At 51.1% G+C, this 25,448-nt stretch overlaps 10 protein-coding genes across 10 annotated transcripts; 5 read left to right on the plus strand and 5 right to left on the minus strand.

The window, feature by feature from the left end:
* Positions 1-579: 579 nt before the first annotated feature.
* On the minus strand, positions 580-3,361 carry EDD37DRAFT_652394 (protein sey1; the record flags this gene model as incomplete). The annotated part of the gene is made up of 3 exons (XM_062818447.1): positions 580-872; positions 924-3,100; positions 3,162-3,361. The coding sequence occupies 3 exons, from the start codon at positions 3,359-3,361 to the stop codon at positions 580-582; spliced, it is 2,670 nt and encodes an 889-aa protein (XP_062667932.1).
* A 660-nt stretch (positions 3,362-4,021) lies between these two features.
* Positions 4,022-5,228, plus strand: EDD37DRAFT_503685 (uncharacterized protein). Its single transcript, XM_062813524.1, has 2 exons — positions 4,022-4,094; positions 4,157-5,228. Exon 2 carries the CDS (start codon positions 4,245-4,247, stop codon positions 4,788-4,790), a length of 546 nt encoding a protein of 181 aa, XP_062667933.1. The 5' UTR covers positions 4,022-4,094; positions 4,157-4,244; the 3' UTR covers positions 4,791-5,228.
* A 266-nt stretch (positions 5,229-5,494) lies between these two features.
* On the minus strand, positions 5,495-6,568 carry EDD37DRAFT_636923 (NADH dehydrogenase 1 alpha subcomplex 8). The gene is made up of 4 exons (XM_062817013.1): positions 6,345-6,568; positions 6,063-6,290; positions 5,872-6,004; positions 5,495-5,816 (listed from the first exon to the last, which is right to left on the minus strand). Exons 1-4 carry the CDS (start codon positions 6,362-6,364, stop codon positions 5,673-5,675), a joined length of 525 nt encoding a protein of 174 aa, XP_062667934.1. The 5' UTR covers positions 6,365-6,568; the 3' UTR covers positions 5,495-5,672.
* Positions 6,569-7,803: 1,235 nt separating this feature from the next.
* EDD37DRAFT_567334 (caspase domain-containing protein) lies at positions 7,804-9,097 on the plus strand (the record flags this gene model as incomplete). Its single annotated transcript, XM_062814145.1, has 2 exons — positions 7,804-8,931; positions 8,990-9,097. The coding sequence occupies 2 exons, from the start codon at positions 7,804-7,806 to the stop codon at positions 9,095-9,097; spliced, it is 1,236 nt and encodes a 411-aa protein (XP_062667935.1).
* Positions 9,098-10,005: 908 nt separating this feature from the next.
* EDD37DRAFT_567035 (MFS transporter) lies at positions 10,006-11,886 on the minus strand (the record flags this gene model as incomplete). Its single annotated transcript, XM_062814124.1, has 2 exons — positions 10,006-11,560; positions 11,612-11,886. The coding sequence occupies 2 exons, from the start codon at positions 11,884-11,886 to the stop codon at positions 10,006-10,008; spliced, it is 1,830 nt and encodes a 609-aa protein (XP_062667936.1).
* Positions 11,887-12,979: 1,093 nt separating this feature from the next.
* On the plus strand, positions 12,980-14,295 carry EDD37DRAFT_503725 (uncharacterized protein). The gene has a single exon (XM_062813525.1). It carries the CDS (start codon positions 13,407-13,409, stop codon positions 14,190-14,192), a length of 786 nt encoding a protein of 261 aa, XP_062667937.1. The 5' UTR covers positions 12,980-13,406; the 3' UTR covers positions 14,193-14,295.
* EDD37DRAFT_636928 (XFP N-terminal domain-containing protein) lies at positions 14,254-17,137 on the minus strand. The gene is made up of 2 exons (XM_062817014.1): positions 14,434-17,137; positions 14,254-14,384 (listed from the first exon to the last, which is right to left on the minus strand). The coding sequence occupies exons 1-2, from the start codon at positions 16,814-16,816 to the stop codon at positions 14,320-14,322; spliced, it is 2,448 nt and encodes an 815-aa protein (XP_062667938.1). The 5' UTR covers positions 16,817-17,137; the 3' UTR covers positions 14,254-14,319.
* A 229-nt stretch (positions 17,138-17,366) lies between these two features.
* Positions 17,367-18,691, plus strand: EDD37DRAFT_658989 (acetate kinase; the record flags this gene model as incomplete). The annotated part of the gene is made up of 2 exons (XM_062819011.1): positions 17,367-17,755; positions 17,806-18,691. 2 exons carry the CDS (start codon positions 17,367-17,369, stop codon positions 18,689-18,691), a joined length of 1,275 nt encoding a protein of 424 aa, XP_062667939.1.
* Positions 18,692-19,880: 1,189 nt separating this feature from the next.
* Positions 19,881-21,047, plus strand: EDD37DRAFT_652402 (Alpha/Beta hydrolase protein; the record flags this gene model as incomplete). The annotated part of the gene is made up of 1 exon (XM_062818448.1): positions 19,881-21,047. The coding sequence occupies one exon, from the start codon at positions 19,881-19,883 to the stop codon at positions 21,045-21,047; it is 1,167 nt and encodes a 388-aa protein (XP_062667940.1).
* Positions 21,048-21,478: 431 nt separating this feature from the next.
* EDD37DRAFT_652403 (uncharacterized protein) lies at positions 21,479-22,852 on the minus strand (the record flags this gene model as incomplete). Its single annotated transcript, XM_062818449.1, has 1 exon — positions 21,479-22,852. One exon carries the CDS (start codon positions 22,850-22,852, stop codon positions 21,479-21,481), a length of 1,374 nt encoding a protein of 457 aa, XP_062667941.1.
* Positions 22,853-25,448: the final 2,596 nt, after the last annotated feature.

A 25,448-nucleotide genomic window follows, 5' to 3' on the forward strand; every position in this document is an offset into this window, starting at 1 on the left:
TGAGAGTATGTCAAGATAGAGTTCATCAATGTCGCCGACGAGGTTCCGTACCCGACTTCGTCCAAAAATCAATACAATACTGCCACACCCACACTGACCTCGCGAAGACACCATCAAGTATGCCAAAAAGATCCAAAAACTTTTCCCACAGAGCAGATTGAACGTATGTCCATCTGGTCTGTGGGAAGTTAAACCTGTCCTCTTTTTTGAGGGCGAGATTTTTTGCGGCTTTCTACAACTACGAAATTCTACGAGTACAACCCTTCATCCAGAGCGCCCATTAACTTCTTAGCCTGGGCTGAGAAGCGGATGGCTCTGTCGGGAATTGTTGAACAAAATTCCAAGACTCAAAATGATGAGGGCTGAATATCTTTGACAGTGTAGGGTAGGGTGTGGCAGATGCTCTCAGGTCGACCGCGCGCGAGTCTGCCACACAAGATGCTCTTTCTATACCAATCGACCAGCATGGTCCGCCAAGGTTATGGAATCGTTTCAATAGCCCGCTATGCCGCAAACTTGACAGAGGAACGTCCTGCCCATGACAATGCACATCATCCACAATCTTGAGCCGCCACCCGCTCAGATCTCCTCATCGTCATCTTCCGCACCGTCCGACTTCTCCTTGGTCGCCCGTCTAGAACTCATGGATTGCAACTCATACTCGTCCCGGCCGGTCGTCATGGCGACTGCTTGTCGAGCAGCGGGACTTTCGTCCAAGAAGTCACGAAGCCGCTTCTTGCCCTCGACCATAGCTTGTGACGAGGCAGCATTGGCCATCTGGTACATAGGACCCCACAGATTCAAGGTATACGTGACGTACGCCCCAATCGCGACGAGGATGAGGAACAAGAAGTAGACTGGATTGCGAAGGACTAGAAAAATGTCAGTGACCTCCAAAAGAGTAGTTGCGGTGTTCAACTGACCTGCCACGATCTCGTTCCACCCCAGCGCAAGCAGTAGACCGTAGAAATAAAGGGGTACTTGGGTCATTCCACCAATCGCACTACGCTTGGCTTCCACGTACACCCCATCGGCAGCCTTCTTGAATCTCACAGTCAAGTCCTGACGCTTGGGCTCGTTGAGTATCGTGGTTTCTTCCTCCAGACTTTTGCCTTCGTCCTCGTCCACACCTCCAATTGGTGTCAGGTCCTCTTCGTCCGCTGGGGTGGCTCCCACTGGCATTGGTCCAATCCATCGGTCCAGCGGCGGAGGTGCACCAGTTTGCGAATGTCGGAATCGCGCGAGTAAGGGTATGAGCGTCAACGTGCTTTCTCGGGCCTTAGTATAAATGCCCTCGATATCGTCTGTGGGGCGCCATATCCGCGGAACACCCGCTTCGTCGTACCGGAACTTGTCTTCGAAATTCTCGCGAAGTTTCAACAAGAGATTACCTTCCATCATTTCTTCATCAATCTTGGACCGCAACACGCCCCAAGATTTCCGTCGTAAGCGCCAAATGCCCACTTCGACCTCCTCGGCACTAGCGTCGAACGAAGCAGCTCGGTCGGAGAATCGTTTCTCGGCCTCTTGTACAGTAGAAGTGAACAAGTTCCAGATTCGATCCCATATCCGCTGTTCTGAAGGCTTTTCTCCATCCTCTGGAGCTCCAGAGCCACCGCGACCAGACCCTAGCGCATTGAACTCCAAGCCGATACTGTCGCTCAATTTACTTCGAACCCATCGCTCGACACGTGTGGCCAAACGGCGCATTTCATCACGGCGCAGTTGACCCGAGATCTTGTCCAGGTCTTTCTGATACAAGGTCATCTCCTGTTTGTAATTGGACCATGTCAGGCCTTCGATGACGGTTTCTTTGGCTTGTCTTTCAAACTTCCCCAAAGCGATCTTCTTCTGCTCGTTGACAATCTCGGCAAAGTCATACGAGGCGCCCTTCTTCTGACCTGCCTTGACTGCGCCACTAACGGCATCAGAGAACTGTTGAACACCATCCTTGTGTGCCGCGGTGAGTTGACCAGCAAAAAGAGCCTTGAGTCTCGAATCAATTTTGCTTTCGAGCTCGGTTCGCTTTCTTTGATAGACGCCTTTGTGGTATCTGCTTGCCTCTGTTTCGAAGTTCTTCACAGCCTCGGCACGGGCTGATTTCATGGCAGTCCCAAGTCCAGGGATGACCTCTGCTGTGCCAGTCTTGGTTGCATCGCCTTGTTGTGTCTCGTAGGGCGTTATCGTCTCGTCGAAAGCGACCATGACCTCCCTCATAATTTCGTCGCATCTAAATTGAGCCAGCAACTCCTGCTGCGTGGGAAGGTCTAGATCTTTGTTGTTCACGATTTGGTCCCAGATGCCCTCAGCATAGTGAGCAAAACCGTCGGCCGGGATTCTGCGATGGTATTCAGGGAGAAACACGCCACCCTCAAATTCGCCCAGTAGCGCATCTCTTCGACGATCGCGGTGTCCTTCTCGGAAGCGAGTAGCCATCTTTGCAACCTCGGCCTTGAATTGGTCTGGCTGATATAGCTTGTGAGGAAGTGCCGTAAACGCGAAGTCGAAGTAATCGTCAATACTGCTCTTCTCCAAACCCGGCGGCTTGGAAAGACTGGACCAAATGCGACCCATGTCCTGCATCAACGTATTCCGCAGATTTTGTAGTGGTGTTGTCCCCAGAAAATCTCGAATAACAAAATACAGCAAGCTCCTCGACGTGGATTTTTTGTCCTTCAAGAACAGCTGAAGGTTGACTTCGAATACCGTCTTCAGCAAACCCATGTTGGCACCCTGATATAACCCGACCTGATGTTCCCAGATATTCACCATCAACACCTCACTGGTCGCGAGCGCAAACAACGAGCTCTTCCTTTCGAAGTCCTGGTCCTCGCCCCTTTCGCGTCCGTCGGTACCTTCCACGTCCATGACCAGGAGATTGTCCGCCATTTCCGCGAGGGTCGTTTTGTTCTTGGAAAGCCATATTCCTTTTGTTGTCTGTCGTCGTTCCGATTCTGCCATGACGGAGAAGTCGGTGCCGAAAAGGGCATTGAGAAGGGTGGACTTGCCGGTCGACTGCGATCCGAACACAGATATTAGGTGGTAATTGAAACCGGCACGCGAGACGCCGGTGTAGTCGAGATATTTGGACACATCGTGACTTTTCGCTGTCAGCATACAGCATTTTTTTGGCGAGTCTCAATAGCTGAACAGATACGTACTTGAATTCTTTGTCCTCGTCTATAACCTGGACGCCATGCTCGAAATTGGCAGTCCCATTCTGTCCTGTGGACGCGAAGTGGCCGTTCGCCATCTTGTCCGGGGCGGTGTACGATCGTTGTGCAACGGAAGGTCGATGAGAAGATGTCGAGGATGCTCGCGACCCAGATGGCGGAGAGAGATTCGAGGTTGGTGTCGACATATTGTTGGCATCCAATCCGGCAAAAGCGCCCCTGCGAATAAGGATGGATTTACTAGGAACAAAGGATAAAAGACATCACCTGAACACGACGCAAACAGGGTCACGTTCAAGGGTCAGGGAATGAGTGTGTAACGAAAGTCCAGGGTGTTGGATCACCCCATGGACTCGATGACCGCAGGTGGGAGTGTTTCAACCAGTTATGCATCACCACCAAACGTCATGTTTACCTGGTAGTTAAAGGGGCTGTTTTTGGGAGTGTCCTCAACTGCTCGGCTGACCTTCTCGCCTATGAACAAGAAACTGTCCCCCGGAGAATTCCTGCCCGTGCCGACCCTTCTGCCCCTTCATCACTGCTGCCACTTCATAACTACGCGTATTGAATTTCAGCCTTGTCAGCCTCGCTCTCCGAAGGCAACCAACGTCCTGCTTATCCCGAAGATATGTGAGCACTCTATTTTCCATCACGTCTTGCTCGACTGAACTCAGGTCTATCACCATGCTGTTTCTGGGGTCGCAAAGACTGTTCCTGCCACGAGGCTTTCGTTCGTTATGAAGCAGGCTCGACAAGCCAACCAAATTATATGGTCTCAAGGCAGGTGCAAAGGACGGGCAGACTCCCACAAAGCATTATGAGCTCGTGAACGACGAGAAAAGGACTATCCATCTTCAAAACACCACAACTCATATCCAATCAAACCAATTACCACAGACTTAATTTCAACCTCTACCAGAAGTATCTTTGATTGCAGCCTGATCCAGACGTTTACACAAACCTTATCGTTTGACAACAAACAGTTGAACTTCACCGTCTATCAACATCAAAAGACACCTTCGATTCCAGAGAAACACTCTTCACACTCGACGCCTTGAACAGATCCTAGCCATGCCGAACAAGAAAAAGTCAAAGTCTCGTCGCAATGATCCTCCTCCACCACCAAAGACGGTCGATTGCGAAGTTTGTCAACAGCCTATCATCATTCCGAAGACCTGTAGACACGGCAAGAAACTCATCAATTGCCAGGGCACCGGCTGCTCCACCGCCCACATCGGCGCACACGAAAACGTATGTCCAGGTGGCTTGGGGCAAATGATAGTCCGCCAAGGGCTGTTTCCCATGACGTTTCAGCAAGTGCGCGAACTAGACTACGATCGAGCACAGAGAGACCTGATGCTCGCTATGTGCATTCGGAAGGCAATCAAAAGCATTGAGAGGGACCGAGGCAAGGAGATGAAGTACTTGAATGGGATGCCAAAAGCGGAATTCCTGGAACATCTGCCGGGCCTTCTCTTAGCGGACAAAGACAAAATCATGAAGTACTTGGACGCCATTCAGGTCGGAGTGTTGAGCGTTGAAACTTCCGGGTTTTATGATGATGAGGAAAGTGACACAGAGGAAGAAAAGTGTCTAACACCCACGGAAGATGAATGAGGGCGCGCAGCACGTGCAGCAAGGATGCAGGGTGTGTTTCGCTTATTGGAATGTACTTTTAGGCCTTTGGATGTAATCTACGATCATGAGAGAGCGTGGCCTCTTTTGGTGACAAACTGCAAAATCGCTTCAGCTCGCTCATGCTACCTCATCTCAGTATTTCAATGTCAGTTGATAAGACCATCTTAGCACAAACGATCAATCGAGGAGTGATATCATCCATCATACAAACAAAAAACAAAAACAAAAACTTTGCCATGAACCCTGTCGTATAGGGGTCATGGTAAGTGAAAGCCGGGTTCGCAGACTTTTTCCGATCGAGTTGTCGTCGAGGTTTCGGGTTCGTGGGATCGTCGTGTTCGAGTCGAGATCTTAACGCCTTCTAGCCCGATGCTAGTCTGACCTGATAAGACCTAGGACTTTTGTCGTCGAGAGATTTTTTGATTGAAAAGTCGTCGGACGGAGGATCGAACATCAAGACAAATCGTCACTAACACGCCTTCTAGCCCGGTGCTAGTTTGATAGCTTCACTTTTCAGTGAAACCCAGAGCCAGTGAGGAATTGTTGACCAAAATTCCGCGAGTTCAGTATATGGATATTGAGGGCGGTAAAGAGGTCTGGTACAAGCGAGTACCGCCCGGTGAGGGAGGGAGGCGGAGGCAGGCAACGGGAGACAAGACGATACCTACGTGACAAAGACAGTATTCCTGATAAAAGACTTTCCATTCATGACGCCTTTCCATGACCACTACCATAGTAGGCATGGAGGATATGTACAGATTTTGGCTCAACTGCTGGTGCTTTCCGTCTCCGGATCAACGCGCACCAGGAGACTCGAGCATGAGGTCATTGAAATGCCATAGCCACCTAAATGCTCAACAATCATGCAGGTGATCCGTCTTTTCGAATGCCCACATCCTTCTCCCACGAGCGCAGGACCTTTGAATGATCGGCAAATAATTGCTGGTCTCTGAGATGTACGGGGGTCTGTCCTTTCGGTGTATCGGGGATGTGCTTTTCCAGTCCCTGTTCTTCTCGTTAGCGACTCCTCGTAAACCTCTTCGTTCGCCCGACAACGTACAATCTTCTGGAACACACATCTATTCATCAGTCTTTCCGCCCTCCGACATTGCCATAGTTGATGGTTGTTATTCTCCAAACAATTATAGTGCATTCGGAACTCTTCAAGGCAGTTCTTGTTGATGTCGTCTAGTCTGCACGCCACGTATCAGCATCTTGCACTCAGCACCCTCGTCGAACGGGAGTACTGACACGCTAGCCGCACATCTCGTCACTTTCCTCCCCTCTTTCATACAATCTAATTCTCCCCTTCCATAAGATTCGGTCTTGCACTGCATGTAGTCGTCGTTATATGGTCGGCATCGTGCACCGATAAAGAACGAGGCGCTCATCAAGGGTGCGGACGTGGCTCCAATCTCCTTAACCTTGGGAATGTGATCGGGCAGAGGCGTCGTGTCGATAATGACATCGGTGCTGAACCTGTGGGAGGGTTAGACCAGCTTTGTTTGAAACCAGTGGGAGATAGGGACGTACCTCGCCTCGCGGTTCGCCATGCTTGCGACCGCTGAGCAACAATATCACAATTGATTGAGACCAAACTGTCTGGAGGTTGAAGTCTATGGGGACCCGTCACGCAGCAGCGACTTACAAGTTGCGGATGCGGAGCTTCAATGCCAAGCTTAAGGTTTGGGCAAGCTGCTCACTGCTCACGCCGTTGGAAAGAAATATCATGCCGCCCTATTCACATTGACCACAGGGTGGTTGCTGCTTTTAGCAGAGAATGATCATCCTTGACATCTAGATGTGTTTCCCCTTCCACAACTTCTCCCTTCATCTTTCCAAGCACAAGAGCCTCGCCAATCAATCTATGCCGATCATCCCCGTCGATCTTTCTGAGAAGAACAGGAAATTCCATAAATTCCACGTTCTGTAAGGGTGAATCTCCGCAGCGCTGTCCAGATTCCAGCATGAAACGCAAAGGCGTTGATATCACCAACCCGAGAAGCTCTTTCCAGAGCAGCCATATTTACGTCTCTGAAGCACGAGCTCCGCCGACAAACATCTACAGCGAATGCTGCCTTATCAGGGTGAAAATCTGATGCAGGCTCACGATGGACCTGGCGACATTATGTTCTTGTAAATGCGAAGGGCCGTGATTTGTCCTTGTGTACAAACTCCACTGCTGGAGATGAGAGGGTGTTCCAGGTTACGACCAGCTCGTTGTCACTCGATTCCGTCCTTGAAATGTAATTCCAGATTGTCCGTATCAGATCCGTGGGCTGTGTAAAACAAGTGCAGCATCGATACCCAGCGCACACCGTTTGGGTCGAGGATAAAGCCGCGAGCCGCAGTGATCCCCCCCGTTCCTCCCTGCCGGAATCTCTCGCTTCCCCGCGCGCGCCGTTATTGAGGGAGATCCTCGATCCTCTTCATATCGAGTCAACGATAAGATCCATTGGAATTTCTTCCCGCCTTGGAACGTAGGGGATTGACGCAGGCTCCTACCCTTCGATTCCGTGGCTCCTTGCCTAATATCCTTCTCCTCACGATCGCTGCGTCTTCGAGATCGACAGTCAAGCTTCACAGCACGTCTCCAATTCCTAGAAGCGCAATCTCCATCAGCATGCTGGGAAAGCATTGAATTACCAAACCTGCTTTGGCACAGCTAGATTGAAGGAACACTCGAGCGTCTCTGAATTCCCACCTGCGCGCTGTTCCAGCCGAATGCTCGAAGCGTTCCTTGCGCAGCTGAACAAGACCTCCCAACTGTCCTACCAGCCTTTGGATGTGTGGAGCGCTGTGCTTACAAGTGTCTGCCCTTTCAGGTCTTGTGAGGAGTCGTTAAGAGGTGGCCGTAATGTCGCACCATCATCATCATCAACGCCATGATCGCGCTGAACAGGAACAGATCGACTCAGACGAGGCACTGGCCGTGCGCTTACAGGCCGAGGCCAACCAGGGCTATTCTCAGCAATATGAGCCATCGGGGTCTATGAGAACATCCGGAAACCTTGGCTCGGGGTACCAAGGTGGCCCCCCTCAAGGCTATCAGGGTGGACCTCCTCAAGGCTATCAAGGTGGACCTCCTCAAGGTTATCAGGGTGGACCTCCTCAAGACTATCAGCGCTATCAACACCAAGGAGGCCCAGGCCTCGAAAATCAAGGACAGAGTCAATATTGGAGACAGGACCCCCACCAAGGAGCGTCACAACAGAACCCATATCCTGGAGGACCGCCACCGCAAGCTCAACATCCGTATCAACGGCTACCACAGCCTCTTAAAAGAAAATCTCTGTTGATCGGAATCAATTATGTAGGTAGCCAACATTCACTCCGTGGGTGTCATCAGGACGTGACGAATATGATGGATTTCTTAAAATTTAAAGGCTACTCGAGCGACCCAAAGGATCAAGTTATCATGCGAGATGACCAACATACGGACGCACGGGGACCATTCTTCCCAACAGGCAAGAATATCCTGGCTGCGATGCACTGGCTAATATCTGAGCCTAACACCTGCAACTTTCTGCACTATTCCGGCCACGGGAGCCAGGTCAAGGATCCAGATGGCGATCGCGAGTCAGGCTTTGATGATACAATCGTGCCGGTCGACTTTGAATCCAACGGCCAGATCGACAGTGACAAGCTACATCGTACCCTTGTGTCCGCGCTACCGGCCAACAGCACGCTCTTTGTGATTTTCGACTGCTGCCACAGTGGCTCCGCTATTGAGCTACCGTACGTCTATCGCAGTGACGCCGACGGCAATGTCACCTTGTTGGACAATGTCAAAACTGGCATGGGATTGCTCCACGAGGCTAGCAGCCTGGTCCACGGCGGTTTCACGATGGACAAGCTCGTGCAGGCGAGGGAACTATTCGCCGGCGCAAACACCTTCTTCAAACAGCTCCAGCACTCCGATGAGCCGCAGGAAGAAGGCGTTGGTGAGGAGCATTTTGTGGAGGACTGGAAATCCGAGCATAAGTTTGTGACCATGTTTTCTGGCTGCCGTGACGATCAGACGAGCGCAGATGCAAGTATCGGTGGAGCGAGTGTTGGGGCCATGTCATGGGCATTCTTGGAGACGATGAAAAGGAACCCAAATCCGACATATTTGACGGTCTGTTTACATTTGTCCCCACCCCAATATTCTTGCACATGCTGACGAGTTCCAATAGACATTGCAACAAACGAGATCAGTTCTTGGGCAAAGTGATTACAAGCAAGTGCCGCAGTTGTCGATTGGCTTCAAAGAACTCGATCTGAACCAGCCATTGAGATTCTAGAACGCAATCTCAGGCGACTCAGGTGTGGTCGTAGGGGAGTTATGCGCAAAACCTGGCTCACGGGCCCAAAGATATCAATCACCCCTGGCTGGACGGATCCCAGGAAGTCATGGCAGTGTCAGCATTTTCTCGCCGAGGCTTTCGTCGGCAACACTCTAAGCATGCTCAACTATAGCGTCCGCTTTATGCAGACCGTCGATGACATGGACGCACAACGGCTTCTACACCGCGCGTGAAGAGTTCGTCAACCCCCCATGTTGCGATCCGATACCCTAACACTATCTTCTCGATTCCTTGGATGGGGGTAGAGTGGGGGAAACGGGATCATCCTATAAAGGGGCATTCTTTGACCTCGGCGGAATGAGAAGCGTGCATTCCATAGGAGACCCCTTTAGCACGAGGTGGCGCTTTGTAAAGGTCATAAGCCAAGAAGTGGCCACCTCGTTGGTCGCGGGCTTTTATGCTTGGTCGTGGTGGAAGAAGATCCAGGCCTATGGCAGGAGGTATTGGTATGGTAGGGCGAGGGGCGTTTGTTCCAGGGATTGTACGAAATGTGGCCGGGCCGGACATCGCGATCCAGATAACGCCAGATCTATACCGTCCAGCGCTCACAGAGGCCTCACAATCATCAGGACGAAGGTGTAACTCTCTTCCACCTCGGGAAATGCTGCACCCGATTGATCTCTCCAGAAACTTCATTAATACATTCTAATTGAATCACACACTACAAGAAAAACACATACATAACCCTAGGCACCCTCTCCATGGTCATGTGCCGCGGTTATGCCACCATGAACATCAGGCTGAGGATAACCCAATAGCTATCTTACTTTTTCGCAATAGTGCAATATGTTAACTATTCCATCCCACTACCTGGCGAACGATACGACGGGCCCGTCTCATTGCATTTACAACAGACCAACTGTTCGTTGTTTCATCGTGCGCACATCCACGTCTTGCCAGAGGCCGACGCTCACCAGGGTAATAGTGTAGAGACTGGTCGCAGCAACGAGCATGTACCGTTGAGTCTCTGCATAGCTTCTGTTGATGGCAATCCTGGCCGGGCTGCCGACAGGATAGCTCGCCTGGACGGTCAGGTCGCCGTAAATACTGGCGAAATCTCCTTGAGCGCTGGCCGGGAGGTATTTGAGCAACTTCTCCGGGAAGATACCGGTCCACATAGCTCCGGCAATGGTGGACCCGATCGCGCTGCCGATGGCAATGATCATGGATTCGCAGGCCAGAAGAGCTGGGAAATCGCGTTGCTTGGAGACGGCCATTAGGGTGGTCTGCTCGGAGATGACCAAAACACCACCACCGAAGGCGACGAAGATCTGACACATGACGATGTAGCCGATATTCACGTCCGGTTGGCGAAACTTGATCATCAGACCGACTCCAAGGATGGTGAGTGGAACACCCCAGAACAGCGAGTACATCTTGAGACGGCCGCTCATGTAGCGCAAGCAAAGCCCGTAGACCAGGCAGATGAAGCAACTTCCCATCGTGTAGATATTGCTGATGTAGGTTGCATGAACGATGGTCTGGTTGAACAGGACGATGAGGAGCGAGTAAAAGTAGCTGTCCCAGATATACCAAGCAGTGTACAGGGAAGCAGCCATAGTGTAGGTGAAAATGACGGTGCGGTTCTTCAGCAGATCCCAGGGGACGAACGTAATCGGAGCGAACTTCGCTTCCCATACGCCGAAAGCGATGATCAGCAAGCCACCGAAGATGAGGAAGCAGATGATCATAGGAGACCGCCAGGTATCGCGCTGGTAGGAGTAGATGTTGAAGGCCAGGAGGAAGAGAGATAAACCTGTCGCGAGGATGAGGAGACCAATGACATCGAACTCCTTGAGGTAGTGGCGTGTCTTCTGACCCAGCGTCATGTTCGCAGTGGCACGTGCAGGGATGAGACCGGCTTTCTGAGCCTTTGCCTGAGCGATCCAGTGCATAACACCGAATGGGGCCATGACGATGGGGACGAAAATGCAGAAGATTCCAAAACCCCACTGATAACCAATGCCGTTGATGACGCTGCTGGCGGCGTACCCGTAGATCCAGGTGGTGACGAGGAAAGGCGAAGAAGAATAGGCGATCATGAAGCCTCGATTCTTCAACTTGGACGTATCGGCAATGCAGACAGTAATGCTGAAGTCGATGCCATTGTAGCCCATCCAGTAGAAGACCTGTGCCGCACAGTAGGTCTGGACATTTTTGCAGCCTGCCATCATGATCAAGCCCATTGTCATGAACAAAACGCTCAAGGCATATGCGTGTGGTCTACCCCAGATGTTCATGATTTTGGCGTACGGGAGCTTCCAGATACCAGCCACAAGTGACGAGATAACGCCGGTAAGGGCCGTCAATGAGTGTTCTTGGAAGTTGCTTGTTACGTAGGGAGTCAGCGTGTTGATGATGCCGTTGGAGAATGCGAGGAGGAATTCAACGAGCCATATCCTGAGCGGCATTAGTATACCAGTAGAACAATCTGATCGGCCTCGGACTGACATGATATAAAGGAAGATGATCTCATTCTTCGACCAGGCGAACGTCATAGCTTGGACAGCCTGCACGCCATACTCGGCATTGGTATCGATCTTCTCGACGGATTCATCGTCAGACGTTTCACCCAGAGATGGGGTGGTGTTGTGGTGGACAGTCTTTTCGTGTGTCGGCTCAGAGGTGACTCCGGAGGCCGGCACGTCAGACTGGGGTTTGGCAGACTTGCTGCCGAGGGCTGACAAGATGCCAGGCACCCCCAGATTCCCAGCAAGAGGCTTCATATTGAGGATGCGCTATGACAGTGATGAATTGATCTGACGAGAGTGAATCGCGACAGAGACTGATAAGAACAGATTGATAAGATTAAACTTGCAGAACTCGGATCAATGCACCGTTATATACACAGGAGTTACTCACCGTAAGAAGCCGAGATCGGGCAAGCATGGTCTCGCTTCAGGAATTTTGCTCTCGCGGAAGTCAAATCAGAAATCCAAACTGGTAGCATTCTGAGGTAACATCTTGAATATTCGCGCAACCACAACAGTTCAGAACAGAGCCAAGGCCGAAATATGGCGACATAGCTTTGATCGGCCAAGGTCGTAGCTTCAGGGTGCTATGAGGTGGAGGTGTTGGAATAGCTGAGAGAGGTTAGGATTGGGATGTCGTGAGGAGAATGGGCGTTGTTCTGCAGGGCCAAGATGAAAAAAATCAATCTAATCTGATCCGCTGCGGAGTCCCCATTGGCTCTGGCATGGGCCGACTGACCCCTAAATGCCGGAACACTGGTCAATTCGACTTGGCGGGACATTCTTGGACAGGTCTTGGAGGTCTTAGCATTGATCGATGGAGCTGTGATAGTTCTCTGTAGCAAGCGTGGCATGGAGCCATATGAGCCTTGGGAGAGAGCGAAGGCATGGTGGTCTGATTGAAAAATCTTCCCACACATGGTACACAGGAGGTCCACCGCTCACAGCCAGTCTAGCTCAAGGATAGTGAATGACTGACGGTTGCAAAGGGAAGAAAAAGGTGACAGGGTTGAGGAATTGGCGCTGCTGGTCCTCATAACTCGGCCTCGCCGATCATTCATGGCACCGCAGAGGCTCTCGCTGCCGGCAGTCAATACCGAGCACGATTCCCTCCTTGTACGGAGCCATTCGCCTTTGGGAACGGCCGTTGAGTGCAGAGTATGGCCTGCGAGACCATCTCATGAAAGGGAGAATCCGGGAATATATGGCTCCGTGAAGCCTTCTTGCAAAGGTGATGATGCCTTTAAAGTTTGAAAGATGACAGGTTGTACATACCATACCCGAGAAGGAGTAAATCTGCGCCAGTGGGACCCCAAGCCCAACCCATTCTCTGTGGGGAGGCATATTTCTTCACTGGGCGGCCGGTGAATACGCCTTGCGACTTTGGCAGAGAATAAAGCTGGGCTTTACAACTCACCTTTCTGCTCTGTTCACCTTTCGATCCATCGCGCTCAGCTTCAAATGGTTATCAGATATTCCGTACCCCTCTGAGTATCCGAAAGCATTCTGTGAATATGGTCGCGCTGTATGCCCGTCAAGAGGCCGAGGCTGACGACAGGCTCAATAGGCTATGAATCCAACACTAAACCGACTTGCACCACCATGGTGCGGAGGCACTCACTAGCACGTTTTAGACAACCGTAAGCAGGATCTCATCAATGACTTGTGAGAAACACATCGAGGTATCGTAAGCACACCGAGATCTGCGCATATCATCCTCCGTGAACATATCAGAAGACTTCATATCGAGACCGACTCACCAGCCCACGCCCAAAATGGCGTCAGCAACCAACAGTAGTTTTCTCCGCGGCTCAGCCATCCTCATAATCTGGGGCGGCATCGACAACGACTCAAACATCGACGAAGAAGCCCTCAACGCATGGTGGACAAACGAGCATCTCCCCGAACGTCTATCCATCGCAGGCTTCCACCGGACTCGGCGCTTCTACACGCTCAGAAATGCTCAGTCTCAATACCTGGTCATCTATGAAGTCGAGTCTCTCGAAACACTGACATCCCCAGCCTATATGGACGCACTGAATAATCCGACGCCGTCAACTGCGAAATACATGCCGTTGCTTGCGTCGATGAACCGGTCGGCGTGTCGGGTCCTGCATTCCGTGGCACGGGACGATTTCACTTCTGGACCGCAAACGCATAACGGCATTGGCGGCACAGTCGCGCATATCGTGTTTGACCCGCCGTCAACTGCTGAAGCGAAGGAAGCCTTACAAAAGTGGATCATCAATGTTGGGTGGCCCAGTCTCGTGGCGTTCCCGAGTCCGCTGGCCCTGCATCTGCTAGAGCATGACAATGCAGCCTCAAAATCTGGCAGCTCCACGAAGTCATACGAGGAGGTACGATTCCAAACTACCGAGGCTGACGACAAAGGTGAAAGTCAAGGACGATGGATGCTGCTGATTGAGTTTGCGGAGCCATTCGGGGCGCCGTTCAGCAGGGCTTTCACACTGACTGATACTATTGCCGATAAGCTCAACGAGCAGGACGCGATGGACATCGAAGTCAGGCTTTACAGTTTGGTCTGTGCAGCGAGTAAATAGTCTTCATATTTCGTTCGCATAGCGTTTTTGGGACGCATTTATGATATTATGACCCTTTTACTCTACCACTGATGCGCTAAGTCAAACGGTCTCACCGACCCTTGCTGCCGTATTCTCCCACTTTGATTCAGCCTTCACTGAGCGAGGCCGTGTCAATGCTGAAGCCTCCAATATCGTTGATATAGTCTGGATCTGTTGAGCTAAAGTCAGTAACAGTCGTGACCATATGAAAATGTCTTACCGGTCTTTTGCTCCACAATGAACTTCTGCGTATCCGAGATCATGCCTTTCAACTCACTGACTGTCTCGTGGAGATGCAGTCGAACTTTCTCGTTGCGCTTGGCAGCACCCTTGACCGCCTGTATGGCAACGTGATACCTACTGGTCTCATTGACAAGCATCATGTTGAACGGAGTGGTCGTCGAACCTTCCTCATTGTAGCTTGCGATTGAGATTCTGGGTGTATTCGGCCTGCCGAACAAAAGCCCCTTCAATTCGTTTGCATAGCCATGATAATTGAAATGTATCGGCACATCCGCGGTGAACAGAGCATCAAAGTCCTCGTTGGTTAATGAGTGGGGATGGCTGCTAGACGCCCCCAGTATCATCAGATCCGTAACGTTGACGACTCGAACACGCAGATTTGGCACTTTGTCCTTCAGCAAGACAGCGGCCGCGATTACCTCAAAGGTCAGCTCCGCTCCGATACCCACAAGCACAACATCTGGATTGAGGCCTCCATCAGTGGACGCAAACTTCCATACTGATGCACCTGCGCGGCAATGGTTCTCGGCTTCTTGTGCAGAGAGAAACACGGCGGAAGGCTGCTTGGAGCCCACCATAAGATTGACGTAGCTCTTGGAATGTAAGCAGTGCGCCATGGTGGACAGGAAAGTGTTTGCGTCAGGCGGTAGGTAGACCCTGGCCGCGCTTGGTTTCAGGTTCAGAACAGCCCCAATGAAACTTGGGTTTTGATGAGAGAATCCATTGTGCTCCTGTCGGGTCCAAGTTGATGTTTCGAGATAGTTGATACTTGCGATGGGCTTACGCCAGGTGGACTCTCGTGCCATTTTGCCGAATTTGGCATACTGCACCATCATGGTATGGATGATGCCCAAGAAGGCTTCGTAGCTAGGAAAGAGAGCAGTGCGACCAGTCAAGGAATAGCCTTGCATGAACCCTTGGCATTGATGCTCGGATAGGATTTCGATGAGGCGGCCACCCTGGGCATTACTGAACTGATCCCACTGGAAGTTGCGGTTGGTGGAGTTCAGAACAGTGTCCAACTTATTCGACTCGAACTCGTCTGGAGAGAAGATTCGAAAGGTCTTGGGATTGTCTTTGATGACTTGTTCGAGCAGCTTCCCAACTGTCTTCATGCAACTCTCGGAGCCGCCCTTTTTGACCTCGAATTTTCGCCAGTCGATCGGCTGAAGCTCTTGGTATGGGTCGTAGGTCTTTTTGTTCTGGCCAAGGCGGCGCTCAGGCTTCTTCGGCACAAGGTTCTTGATCTCGTCTATCACATCACCGTTGTCCTTGAAGAGCTCATTTGGTTTGTAGGACTCCAGCCATTCTTGAAGCTGTTCGAGTTCTTCTTTCTCAGTCTTCGCAGCTGCCAACGGGACTTGATGTGCTCTGAATGATCCCTCAACGAATTGGCCGTGGACTTTCTTTGGACCTGACCAACCCTTGGGGGTACGCATGATCAGGACAGGCCATCGCGGCTTCATGATAGGCTTGCCACTTCTGGCAGCTTTCTGGATTCTTCTGATTTCGGAAAGTGCCCACTCCATAGAGTTTGACAGGTCAGCGTCGATGTCTTCGAGATCGTCCACTACTCTCGGCTGGTATCCGTAACCGGTGAACAATGCTGCCATTTCCTTATCATCCATACATCCATAAATGGTTCTCTCACTGATCTTGAATCCGTTCACATGGACGATGGGCAACACAGCACCTGACTCCGCCGGATCAATGTACTTGTAAGAATGCCAGGCCGTGGCTGTAGGACCTGTCTCGGACTCCCCATCGCCGACGATGCATGTCACGATCAGGTCGGGATTGTCCATGACAGCGCCAAAGCTCACACTGAGAGCATACCCGAGCTCACCACCCTCGTGAATGGCTCCCGGCGTCTCAGCATTGATATGGCTCGGAAATCCCCCAGTGGTACTGAACCTGGTAATCAACTCGTTCAGGCCTTTTCTGTCTTGTGAGCATTCAGGATAAAACTTGGCAAGAGAACCCTCGATCCACAGATTTGCAAGAAGTGATGGAGCGCCATGTCCCGGCCCAACAACATAAATCATATCCAGGTCATGCTTTTCGATCAGGAGGTTGAGGTGTGAGTATACCAGAGTGAGACCCGGGCATGTTCCCCAGTGACCGAGCAGGCGTGGCTTGATGTCGTCGAACTTGAGATCTCTTTCCAGAAGGACATTGTCTTGCAAAAATATCATTGCAGCTGCGATGTAATTGGCAGCACGTCTGTACTTTGCCAGAACTTGATTCGTGTCATCGTGTAATGTTGGCTTTTCCAGCTTGACCAGTAAATCGGCGACATAGTCGGGGACGGTGGAGGGCGCTGGCTGTGGGTTAGGACGGTCAATCACCTCGCCGGGCATACTTGTGATGAAGAGACGCAGTGGTCTCGTTTAGTGCTGTGGACTGATTACCAAGGCACTGATGAAAGTGCTTCGAACTCAACGTCAGATCTAAAGTATCCTGCTCAGTCAGCAAAACACAAAGGTGAGATGGTCTCAATGGGCATGAAGGGAAAGAAGTGATAACTTCCACCGGAGGCTTCGGATTCTATTTGCGACACTATGATGTAGAGATCCAAGTTATGGTGATGCGGTCAAGTTTGCGAGGTGAAGTTGGTTGGCATCCAATGATTTTTCAGCATTGATTTATTTTTGACTTCATGAAGCAAGGAATTCTACGTCACGAAGATCAAGCGCGAAGGTGCAACCGTATCTTACGAGTTGGCCATTGTTTTCTCCAAAAGATCTCGTGGTGGACAACCTTTGCCTTTGACAGGTAATTCTGTACCTGTGTCACTCAGCTGCACACGTGGTGTGATATCATCTCAACACCTACAAGAAGCCGCCGATGCCCCCCAGATGGGAATGAATATGCTCTCAGCATCCTGAATTCGGGTTACTGTAGGGTAAAATGTCCTACCTCATCCTCTCTATCAATGCAGGCAGCTCATCGTTAAAGACAACGCTGTTTCTTGAAGAAGAGAAAGATGGTGAGAAGAAGCTAAGTCGGTTGGCGAGCGCCGAGCTCAGCGCCATCAATCAACCCCCGGCTAAACTGAAATATGTCCGTGGTTCCTACAAGAATACCAGTGAACTCGGCGACATCAAGGACCACAAAGGCGCCTTCGAACACATCCTCCATGCCTTTCTCAACGACTCCGAGATCCCTCAAGCCTCAAACAAAGAAGATATACACTATGCCTGTCACCGTGTCGTGCATGGCGGCGATTTCGAGGAAGATCAGCTCATCACCAGAGAAACATTTGACAAGATCAATAAACTATCAGACTTAGCACCACTGTATGCCTGTCCACATCGAAAAGCAGGTTTCTGTGCTAATCATGACTTAGACACAATGCCTCTGCAGTCAGTCTGATGATTGCCTGTCATGAACATCTCCCCAAGGTCACCAACGTCGCCTGTTTCGACTCAGGATTCCACCACACGATACCTGCACCTGCCAAAACTTATATGATAGACCAAAAGATTGCGAAAGAGAAGGGCTTGCGCAAATATGGCTTTCACGGACTCAGCTACAAATACATCATCAGAACAGTCGCCGACTACCTAGGCAAGCCGCAGGCAGAGACCAGCATCATTGCTCTGCATCTCGGTAGTGGAGCATCAGGCTGCGCAATCAAGAATGGCGAGTCAGTAGACACGACAATGGGGTTGACACCTGTTTCTGGTCTCCCTGGTGGTACCCGGACTGGTGACATTGATCCGAGTCTGGTCTTCCACTATACCTCAGAGGCTAGTGCACTCAGTCCCAACAGTACAAAAGATCTTCACATTTCCACAGCCGAAGAGATCTTAAACAAACAGTCCGGTTGGAAGGCTATCGCGGGCACCACCGACTTCTCCAAAATTGCCGACCCCAACGCGCCCGACACGCACAAGCTCGCCTTCGATATCTTCATTGACCGAATTGTCGGGTATGTCGGAAACTATTTTGTCAAGCTAGATGGCAAGGTGGATGCCCTGGTCTTTGCTGGCGGCATCGGCGAAAAGAGTGCTTACTTGCGCGAAGTCGTCACCCACAAGGTCTCCTGCCTGGGTTTCACTTTGGATGATGACAAAAACAAGAAGGCGGCCGATGGTGGCGACGTGGTGAATATCGGCACGAGCGATAAGATGCGTACCCTTGTCGTCGAGACTGACGAGGACTTAGAGATGGCTAGAAACGTTGCAACGCATCCGGGGAGGTTTAGTGGAAAATTGACCGTTTCCTATTGAGCGCTTTTGACATCTGAGCTGGGTGCCCTGGCGAACGGAGCAGAAGGCGCAGGATTAGATGGTGCTCCAGACGAATGCAACATACCAGAATTTGAATTCTGAACTGGTCCATCTTGATATGCACGTCGGTGTCGGTTGTCCTGCCTCACACTCCTCCGATTCTTCTACGCTCGTACTGCTTGAAGAATTTCGCATCTCGCATCGGACGGTGACAGGGGCATCCCAACCCGGCGGGACTTCGGTACCACCTATCAAGCAACTCGATGACCCTTTTACTAGGAGTGGTTGGTCCCCCAAGCATTTCGGCGCCGCGCGTTATTAGTATCCTTACCTAAGGATCGCATTTCGCATGAAGAAGCAAGCAGAGATGACAAATCTGCTAATGCAAATCGGGTCGTGCATGGCAATGGCAGCCTCCTTCAACGACATTCGGTCAAGAATTCTCGTCTAACATGCTGCGTACGACGAAGCTGCGTTGTAAGCAAGTTAGGCCACTCATACTTACTGGCGGCATGTATCCACGGAATCCTCCCACTGCACAAAGATCTGACTGCGCTTGGTATCTGGGAGGCCGTCCGGTCCTCAAAAAGGAAATATCTCATTTCCCTCTTGGAGTGCCTCATGTCCGATCGTGACAGTTTCCATCGTGAGGCTGTTGTCACGTGGAAGGCCTTCAGTGGCGGACGCAGCTCCGCAACAGGAATCCCGGTATGTTAGTAATCGGACCTTCATATCTTCCTCCAGGAACGCTGGTCGTATGTGGCTGTTGCCTTACTAAGGATGGTCATTTTACCGACGGCGGATATTGGATCTCTCATGGATCTGAAAGTTTGCTATGATCAGAGCCATTCCAAATACTGCCTAGGATCAAGTACTACTGCCAAAGGGAGTTACTCCGCGTAGCATGAACAACCACAATTTACCTCATCGATTGCGCCCTGGACAGAAGAGCTTCAATCGGAAGGATGAGGTGTACATCGTGTTCGCACGAACCTATGGCACGACTAGATGTCCGTCGGGACCCAGGGAAATTGAGGGCGCACATGAAGGCAAGTATGAAAGAGACTTCGAAGCAGGACATGGTGGTGACACGATTGGATATAAATATGTCCTAGGCTGTTTGTTTGTTTGTTTGCTTGCTTGCCAGCTTGTTCTTCACTCTCATCTGAACCACAGGACAAGCCCTACCATGTCTCTCTTCAAGTCAGTCCTGTTCACGCTCCTGCTTGCGGTGGTTGAAGCTGCCACCATAGCCAAGAACGCCTATAACTGCACCAGTTTCATCGTCCATGTCCCGGTCAACAACGTGACAGTGGTTGTCCCACCGATACCACCGTTTACGGACCAACACACTGCGACGTCGTTTGCCAATCTGATCACAGAAGACTTGACCCTACCTCAGGATGCCTCTGGAGCCCCCAACTTGTCGACCTTGACTACAACTTTCAACATCAGTGCTGAATACTGCACGCCAGCCAAGCCAGGACCAAAGGCGTCGACCTTGCAGATCTTGACCCATGGTCTCGGGTTCAACAGAACATACTGGGACTTTTACCTTCCTTCGGCACCCAACAATGCTCAATACTCCTACATCAACACTGCGACGGGTGCCGGCTATAGCACTCTGTCCTGGAATCGTCTAGGCCATCCACCAACCACCGTGGCAAACCCGTATACTCAGATCCAAGCCCCAGTCGAGCTCGCTGTCCTCGCCGGCCTCACGACCCTTGTACGAGCCGGAAACGTCACGCAAGTTCCCGTACCCCAGAAAGTCATCCACGTCGGCCACAGCTGGGGCAGTATATTGTCGAACGCGCTCGCAGCAACCGCACCAACACTTTCCGACGGCGTCGTCTTGACTGGCTACTCCCACCAAGTCATCTTCAACGCCTTGTTCATTGCCAGCACGGGTCTCCGCTTCATAAATCAGAATCAGCCAGCTCGCTTTCCAAACAGTACGTACTCGACAGGCTTCCTGACCTGGCCCGACAAGTATGCCAACCAGTACTCATTCCTCGAGTACCCGTACTTCGACGACAACGTGTTGAATTATGGTGAATCCGGCAAATGGCCCTTCACCCTCGGCGAGTTTTTGAGCGCCGCTCTCGTTCCTCTCCAGGCTCCAAGCTTCAAGGGACCAGTGCTATATCTCGCTGCCGAAGCGGACTTGATATTCTGCGCGTCGAATTGCACGACCTTCTTTGGCCCCACTAGCGCAGAGGTGACTGCTTTCAATGGCAGTTCCAGTGTTGAGACTTATATCCAGCCTAATGTGGGACATGGTATCAACTTACATTACAATGCTACTGGAGCGTATAATGTCGTCATGAACTGGGCTTCGAGACATGGTTTCTAGATTTGCGAAGGACGTGGGAGCTGGCAAGATGTTGAGAGGACGGGATGATACAGTGGGGGGATATAAGGGCAGTAGTGTGTTGACAAACTGCGACAGTGCTGTCTTGTGCTAACAAATAGTCTCAATGATTTCTGAAGACAGCTAGATGTCGTGAAATGACCACCGATTGCAAGAAAAAGCGAAAGTGTTTGAGTAGATGTCAGAGCTTTGCAGAGCCGCTAGTAACATCGCTGCCAATAAGCCGGTCGAAAGGGTGAAGACTCGGATTAAAGATCAATATTCCTACAACCAAAATGACAGAGCGGAGGTCCTCCCGCCTGTCAAGGGCTAATGCTACAACACTGCGTCCAAAGCTCCCCAGACTAATAACAAGGGATGACCGCCGTCAAAGGGCTGACGAGATTTACATCCCAGACGGCGACCCCTCCAGTTCATGGAAGGTCGAATGGTTGCGGGCGAATCTGCCCGTTCACACCATCCCACTTGTAAAGCATATGCTTCTCATTCGTCTGCCGGATGCCCACATGGCAAGTCCACTGGCGACTGAGGAAACTTCCCAATTCTTCCTCAGCTGGTGCGTCACGCACGGCGATCTGTTCGCCTTGCTCGGAGGCCGGCGCCGCCCCTTGCTCCTCATCCTGTAATGCCCACCACCACTGACTGCCGCTGAGAATCCCGTCTTCATCATCAACGTCGATCTCATTTTCTCCTGGGGTATGCGGGAGACCTGCGTCGATATCCTCGATGGTCATGGCAGCAATCCATCCCCACTTCCGCCAGAACCAGCGCTTGGCTTCCCAACTGCGCCGATTCCACGCCACGCCGTCGCGCATGCTCCGTCCATAAGCGCCGTTTGCGCGCTCGCGGCCCCAGCATACGAGACCGTCGTGCATGATGTCGAGAAATAGTGCGCAGTGATCCAGCCGCGCCAGACTCGATAGGTAGATTGCCATGTTGCGGAAGTGCGGGAAGGGAATGCAGTCGAGGTAGCAGGGGTGAGGGAGGATGATTTGATATGCTGTCGGGCGGAGATCGGAGGGGATGGTTTGCACGTCGAGCGTCGATGATGCCGGAAATGGTGAAGGGTGATCGTTGACGTAAGACGCGCGGGTGATGCCGAGGGTCGTTGCGATGGAGAGGGTGGCGGCGAAGCATGACTCTCCGACGAGGGACAGATTGTTGAGGTATGGCGATGGAAGGGTTGAGGTAGTTTCCGACGGTCTTGTCTGTGACGTCGTAGAGCGCGATGATAAAGAGAATGGAGTCGATATATTGGGAGAAAGACTTCCATGTCCCGATCTCGAGATGGATGATGGGCTCAGGATCGATGGTGCTTTAGTTGGTGGGGGAATGTACATTTTGAGTCCAGTATCTGCCGGAACCGCCCACATGCATCGCATGTCCTCGACATCTGGGTCCGGAGGCACGAAATAGTAGACTGCTGTCAAAGACGGTAAGATGGGATCTGGTAGGCGTATTTCGTGTGTTAATGGTGCATCCACCTGGCTTGTCTCTTCATCGTTGGGAAAAGCTTGTACGAATGGCAGGGTGTCGGTCGCTGGATTGTGTTGTGCATTTTTAGAGATTTCCACCGTTGAGTCGCTGCATGATTGACCAGTAAGTCGCTTCAACTTTTCTTGAACTTTTGTATTGATCTCTTCGTCGCGAAGCTGTTTCTGCTTGTCGCGCCATATTCGTTGAGACCGGCGGTTTTGTTCGCGCCTTGCGTCGGTCAACTTCCGCTTATATTTGGCTGAGTCTCTTTCTTGTGTGACAGGTATTACCGTGGTATTCGAAGTCGGCATTGCTGTGGCTACTCGAAGGGCTTACCTGTGACCAAACTTCGAAGTCGAAGTCGTTGATACAGAATTCATATTCTTCCCTGATCATGCAAGGTCAGGCCCGCCGCTATTGAAGCGCGGGCCACCTAGCTAACTTAGTCAGCCGCGCACAACGGCCGTAAGGCTCACCAGGAGCCACTGTAATCGAGACATTCAAGTACATCGTCGGCGTTGTGACTCATACTTCTTTTCTAACTGCTGCCTGTAGATGTCCAAAAGGCAGGACCGTAGATATAGTTCTGAGTCGTCTTACGCGTGTAAGCAATTCGTGTAGTGTTAGCCATGCCGTAATGACAATGACATACGCAGAACACAAGTTGGGGTACTCAATATCCGGGGTCGATAATTGTGCCTTGCTCCGCGGGAGATCCTGCGGAAATAGTCCTCTTAGAACCTGAAGAGTGTTCCCGGCGGATTTCCTGCGACGGCCGCATATACTTCGAACACTAGAGAATGGTTTCATTGACGTCAATGGATACTCATAGTCGAAAGCAGATGGAGAAGAGAAAAAAGTCTTGTATGGGGTTAAATTCCCCGGAAAACGCACTTTATCATACCGAGTGCTGAGGAATATTGAAGTCACCTGGTAATGCTTTGGGCCAGGACAGCCACAAAGACACACACCGCGCTGGTTGTGGCTTCGTGACCGATGCGATGCGAGATGCAGTAGAATTGCAGGGCAGCCAAGTTATTGACCGATAACAAACTTGCCTTTAAGGCAATCCAAACAGTCAATTGTTACGGACGTCTTTCAACGTGGAAGCCGGTTCAGCTTTACGGTTGTCGTCGTATCTCCGCGGTATCTTCCCAATCTGCATCGTCACTAACAACAAAGGAGTATTCTGACTTTTGGGCTTTGTGTCAGAAGTTCAGACTTTGCTGGTGCGTCTTCGCTCAAAGCCAAAGTGTGCCAGAGCCGAGAACCCTCCATTTGCGCAGTGTTGGATGGTCATGCTACGAGTACCTCAAAGAAAGACCCCAGGTCCTAATTGTCACTCGTACATCGTAAGTGGTTCCAAGTGAAGTCTCGATTGCATGCTGCCACAAGGCATCGCTATTGGGTCGGCGAAGAAGCTTGCCCTGACTAACGGGAACGCTGGAGACAAGCAGTGAGCAGAACGGGAAAGTTGAGAAAACCTTCGACCTCAATTGCTCCATTACATCGTCACATAACCACCAGAACAGGAAGACTGCCGCTCATAAGACAAGCGGAAGCGGGCCGAGGCCCTGGATGACTGCGCGTATCTTATCCGGGGGAATGCGGACCCTGGGGCGTGCCTGAATCTATGGCCATGATACTCCGTCGCCTACATCGACGATGATAGTGCCTGAAAGCTCCAGACCAGTGTCCAGGCATAGGCAGTTCCACAGATATATGGATCTTCGCCGTCGCTGAAGTTTGCCTTGAAAAAAGTGCAATGGTTTTGAAAGAGCTTTCAACGCCTGATCAAGATCGGTCACCGAAGGTCTACGGTGCTCCAAGGGCTTTTGGATTGGCTGCAGAAGCCGACTTGCGTTCTCGAAAGCATAGACTATGCTTTGCAATCAACGAAATGATGCTTAGGGACATCATTGGCTACATCGGCGAGGGATGTCGTTGAATTCGTTCGCTGATGCTGACACGAGAACTTCGCCCAAGCACGTCATGACAGGCGTCTTGAAAGCTTGAGATCCTGTATGGCATGACAACAAATAGGATGGTCAAGATATTCACAAGATCTGCAAGGCTCTGAGATTGCTTGTTTGATCTTGGCCCCCAGCACGAATAGACATCTAGATCTGCACTATGTTGTTATCGGCAGAAACTCTGACTTACTGCAATGCTTCATGTCCTGCTCTTGCCCATACCTTCCACAAATTGCGCCATTGCGTCGTGTGACCCAAATGCCGCACTATCTGCGACCCTATGCAGACTTTGTAACAGTGGAGCACTTGGGAGCCTTCATCGACTTGAGAGTTTAAACAGCAGAGTATGAAGGTAAGAGAGATGGGTCAGGTCTTTCGCATTGACATCGGTAGTTGGATCTTCAAAAAGGCAAGTATGAAGCCATTGTCCAATATGGATCCACCTATCAACCAGAGGTCGGATCTTGAAAAACCTTGAGAGTGCACATGCCAGATACTGCCAATCGAAAATCCGATGCTGTGGTCTGTGAAGAGACACATCTTCTGCGGTAATACGGAGTACGGAATAGTGAGTCAGGCAATTGCAAAAGTGCTATTCTACAGTATGAAGAAGGAGAGATGGACTTCGACTTTGAACCATAAGGTAAGCTTACCGAGTGCCTGGAGCCAGTCAAGTGTTAGGCATCAAAGGCACATGATTATAGGGAATTTAGGCTATACCAAGGTAAGCAACCGACCCGTGCCCACCATTCAAGTAAATTCTTTTTTTGGCCTAACGAGAAACAAACACCAAGTGGAAGCTCCAGCCAACCCCTCAACTTACACTCGTTTACACTCTTCCGAAAGACCCTGCGCATGCCATTTACGGGATCATTCAGCTTGCGCCCGGGCCAAGATTGGCTACCCCTCTGAGAAGATGGATCCATTCGATTGT

This window comes from Exophiala viscosa, assembly GCF_022695815.1.
Source record: "Exophiala viscosa unplaced genomic scaffold EDD37scaffold_9, whole genome shotgun sequence".
Classification (NCBI taxonomy): Eukaryota; Fungi; Ascomycota; class Eurotiomycetes; order Chaetothyriales; family Herpotrichiellaceae; genus Exophiala; species Exophiala viscosa.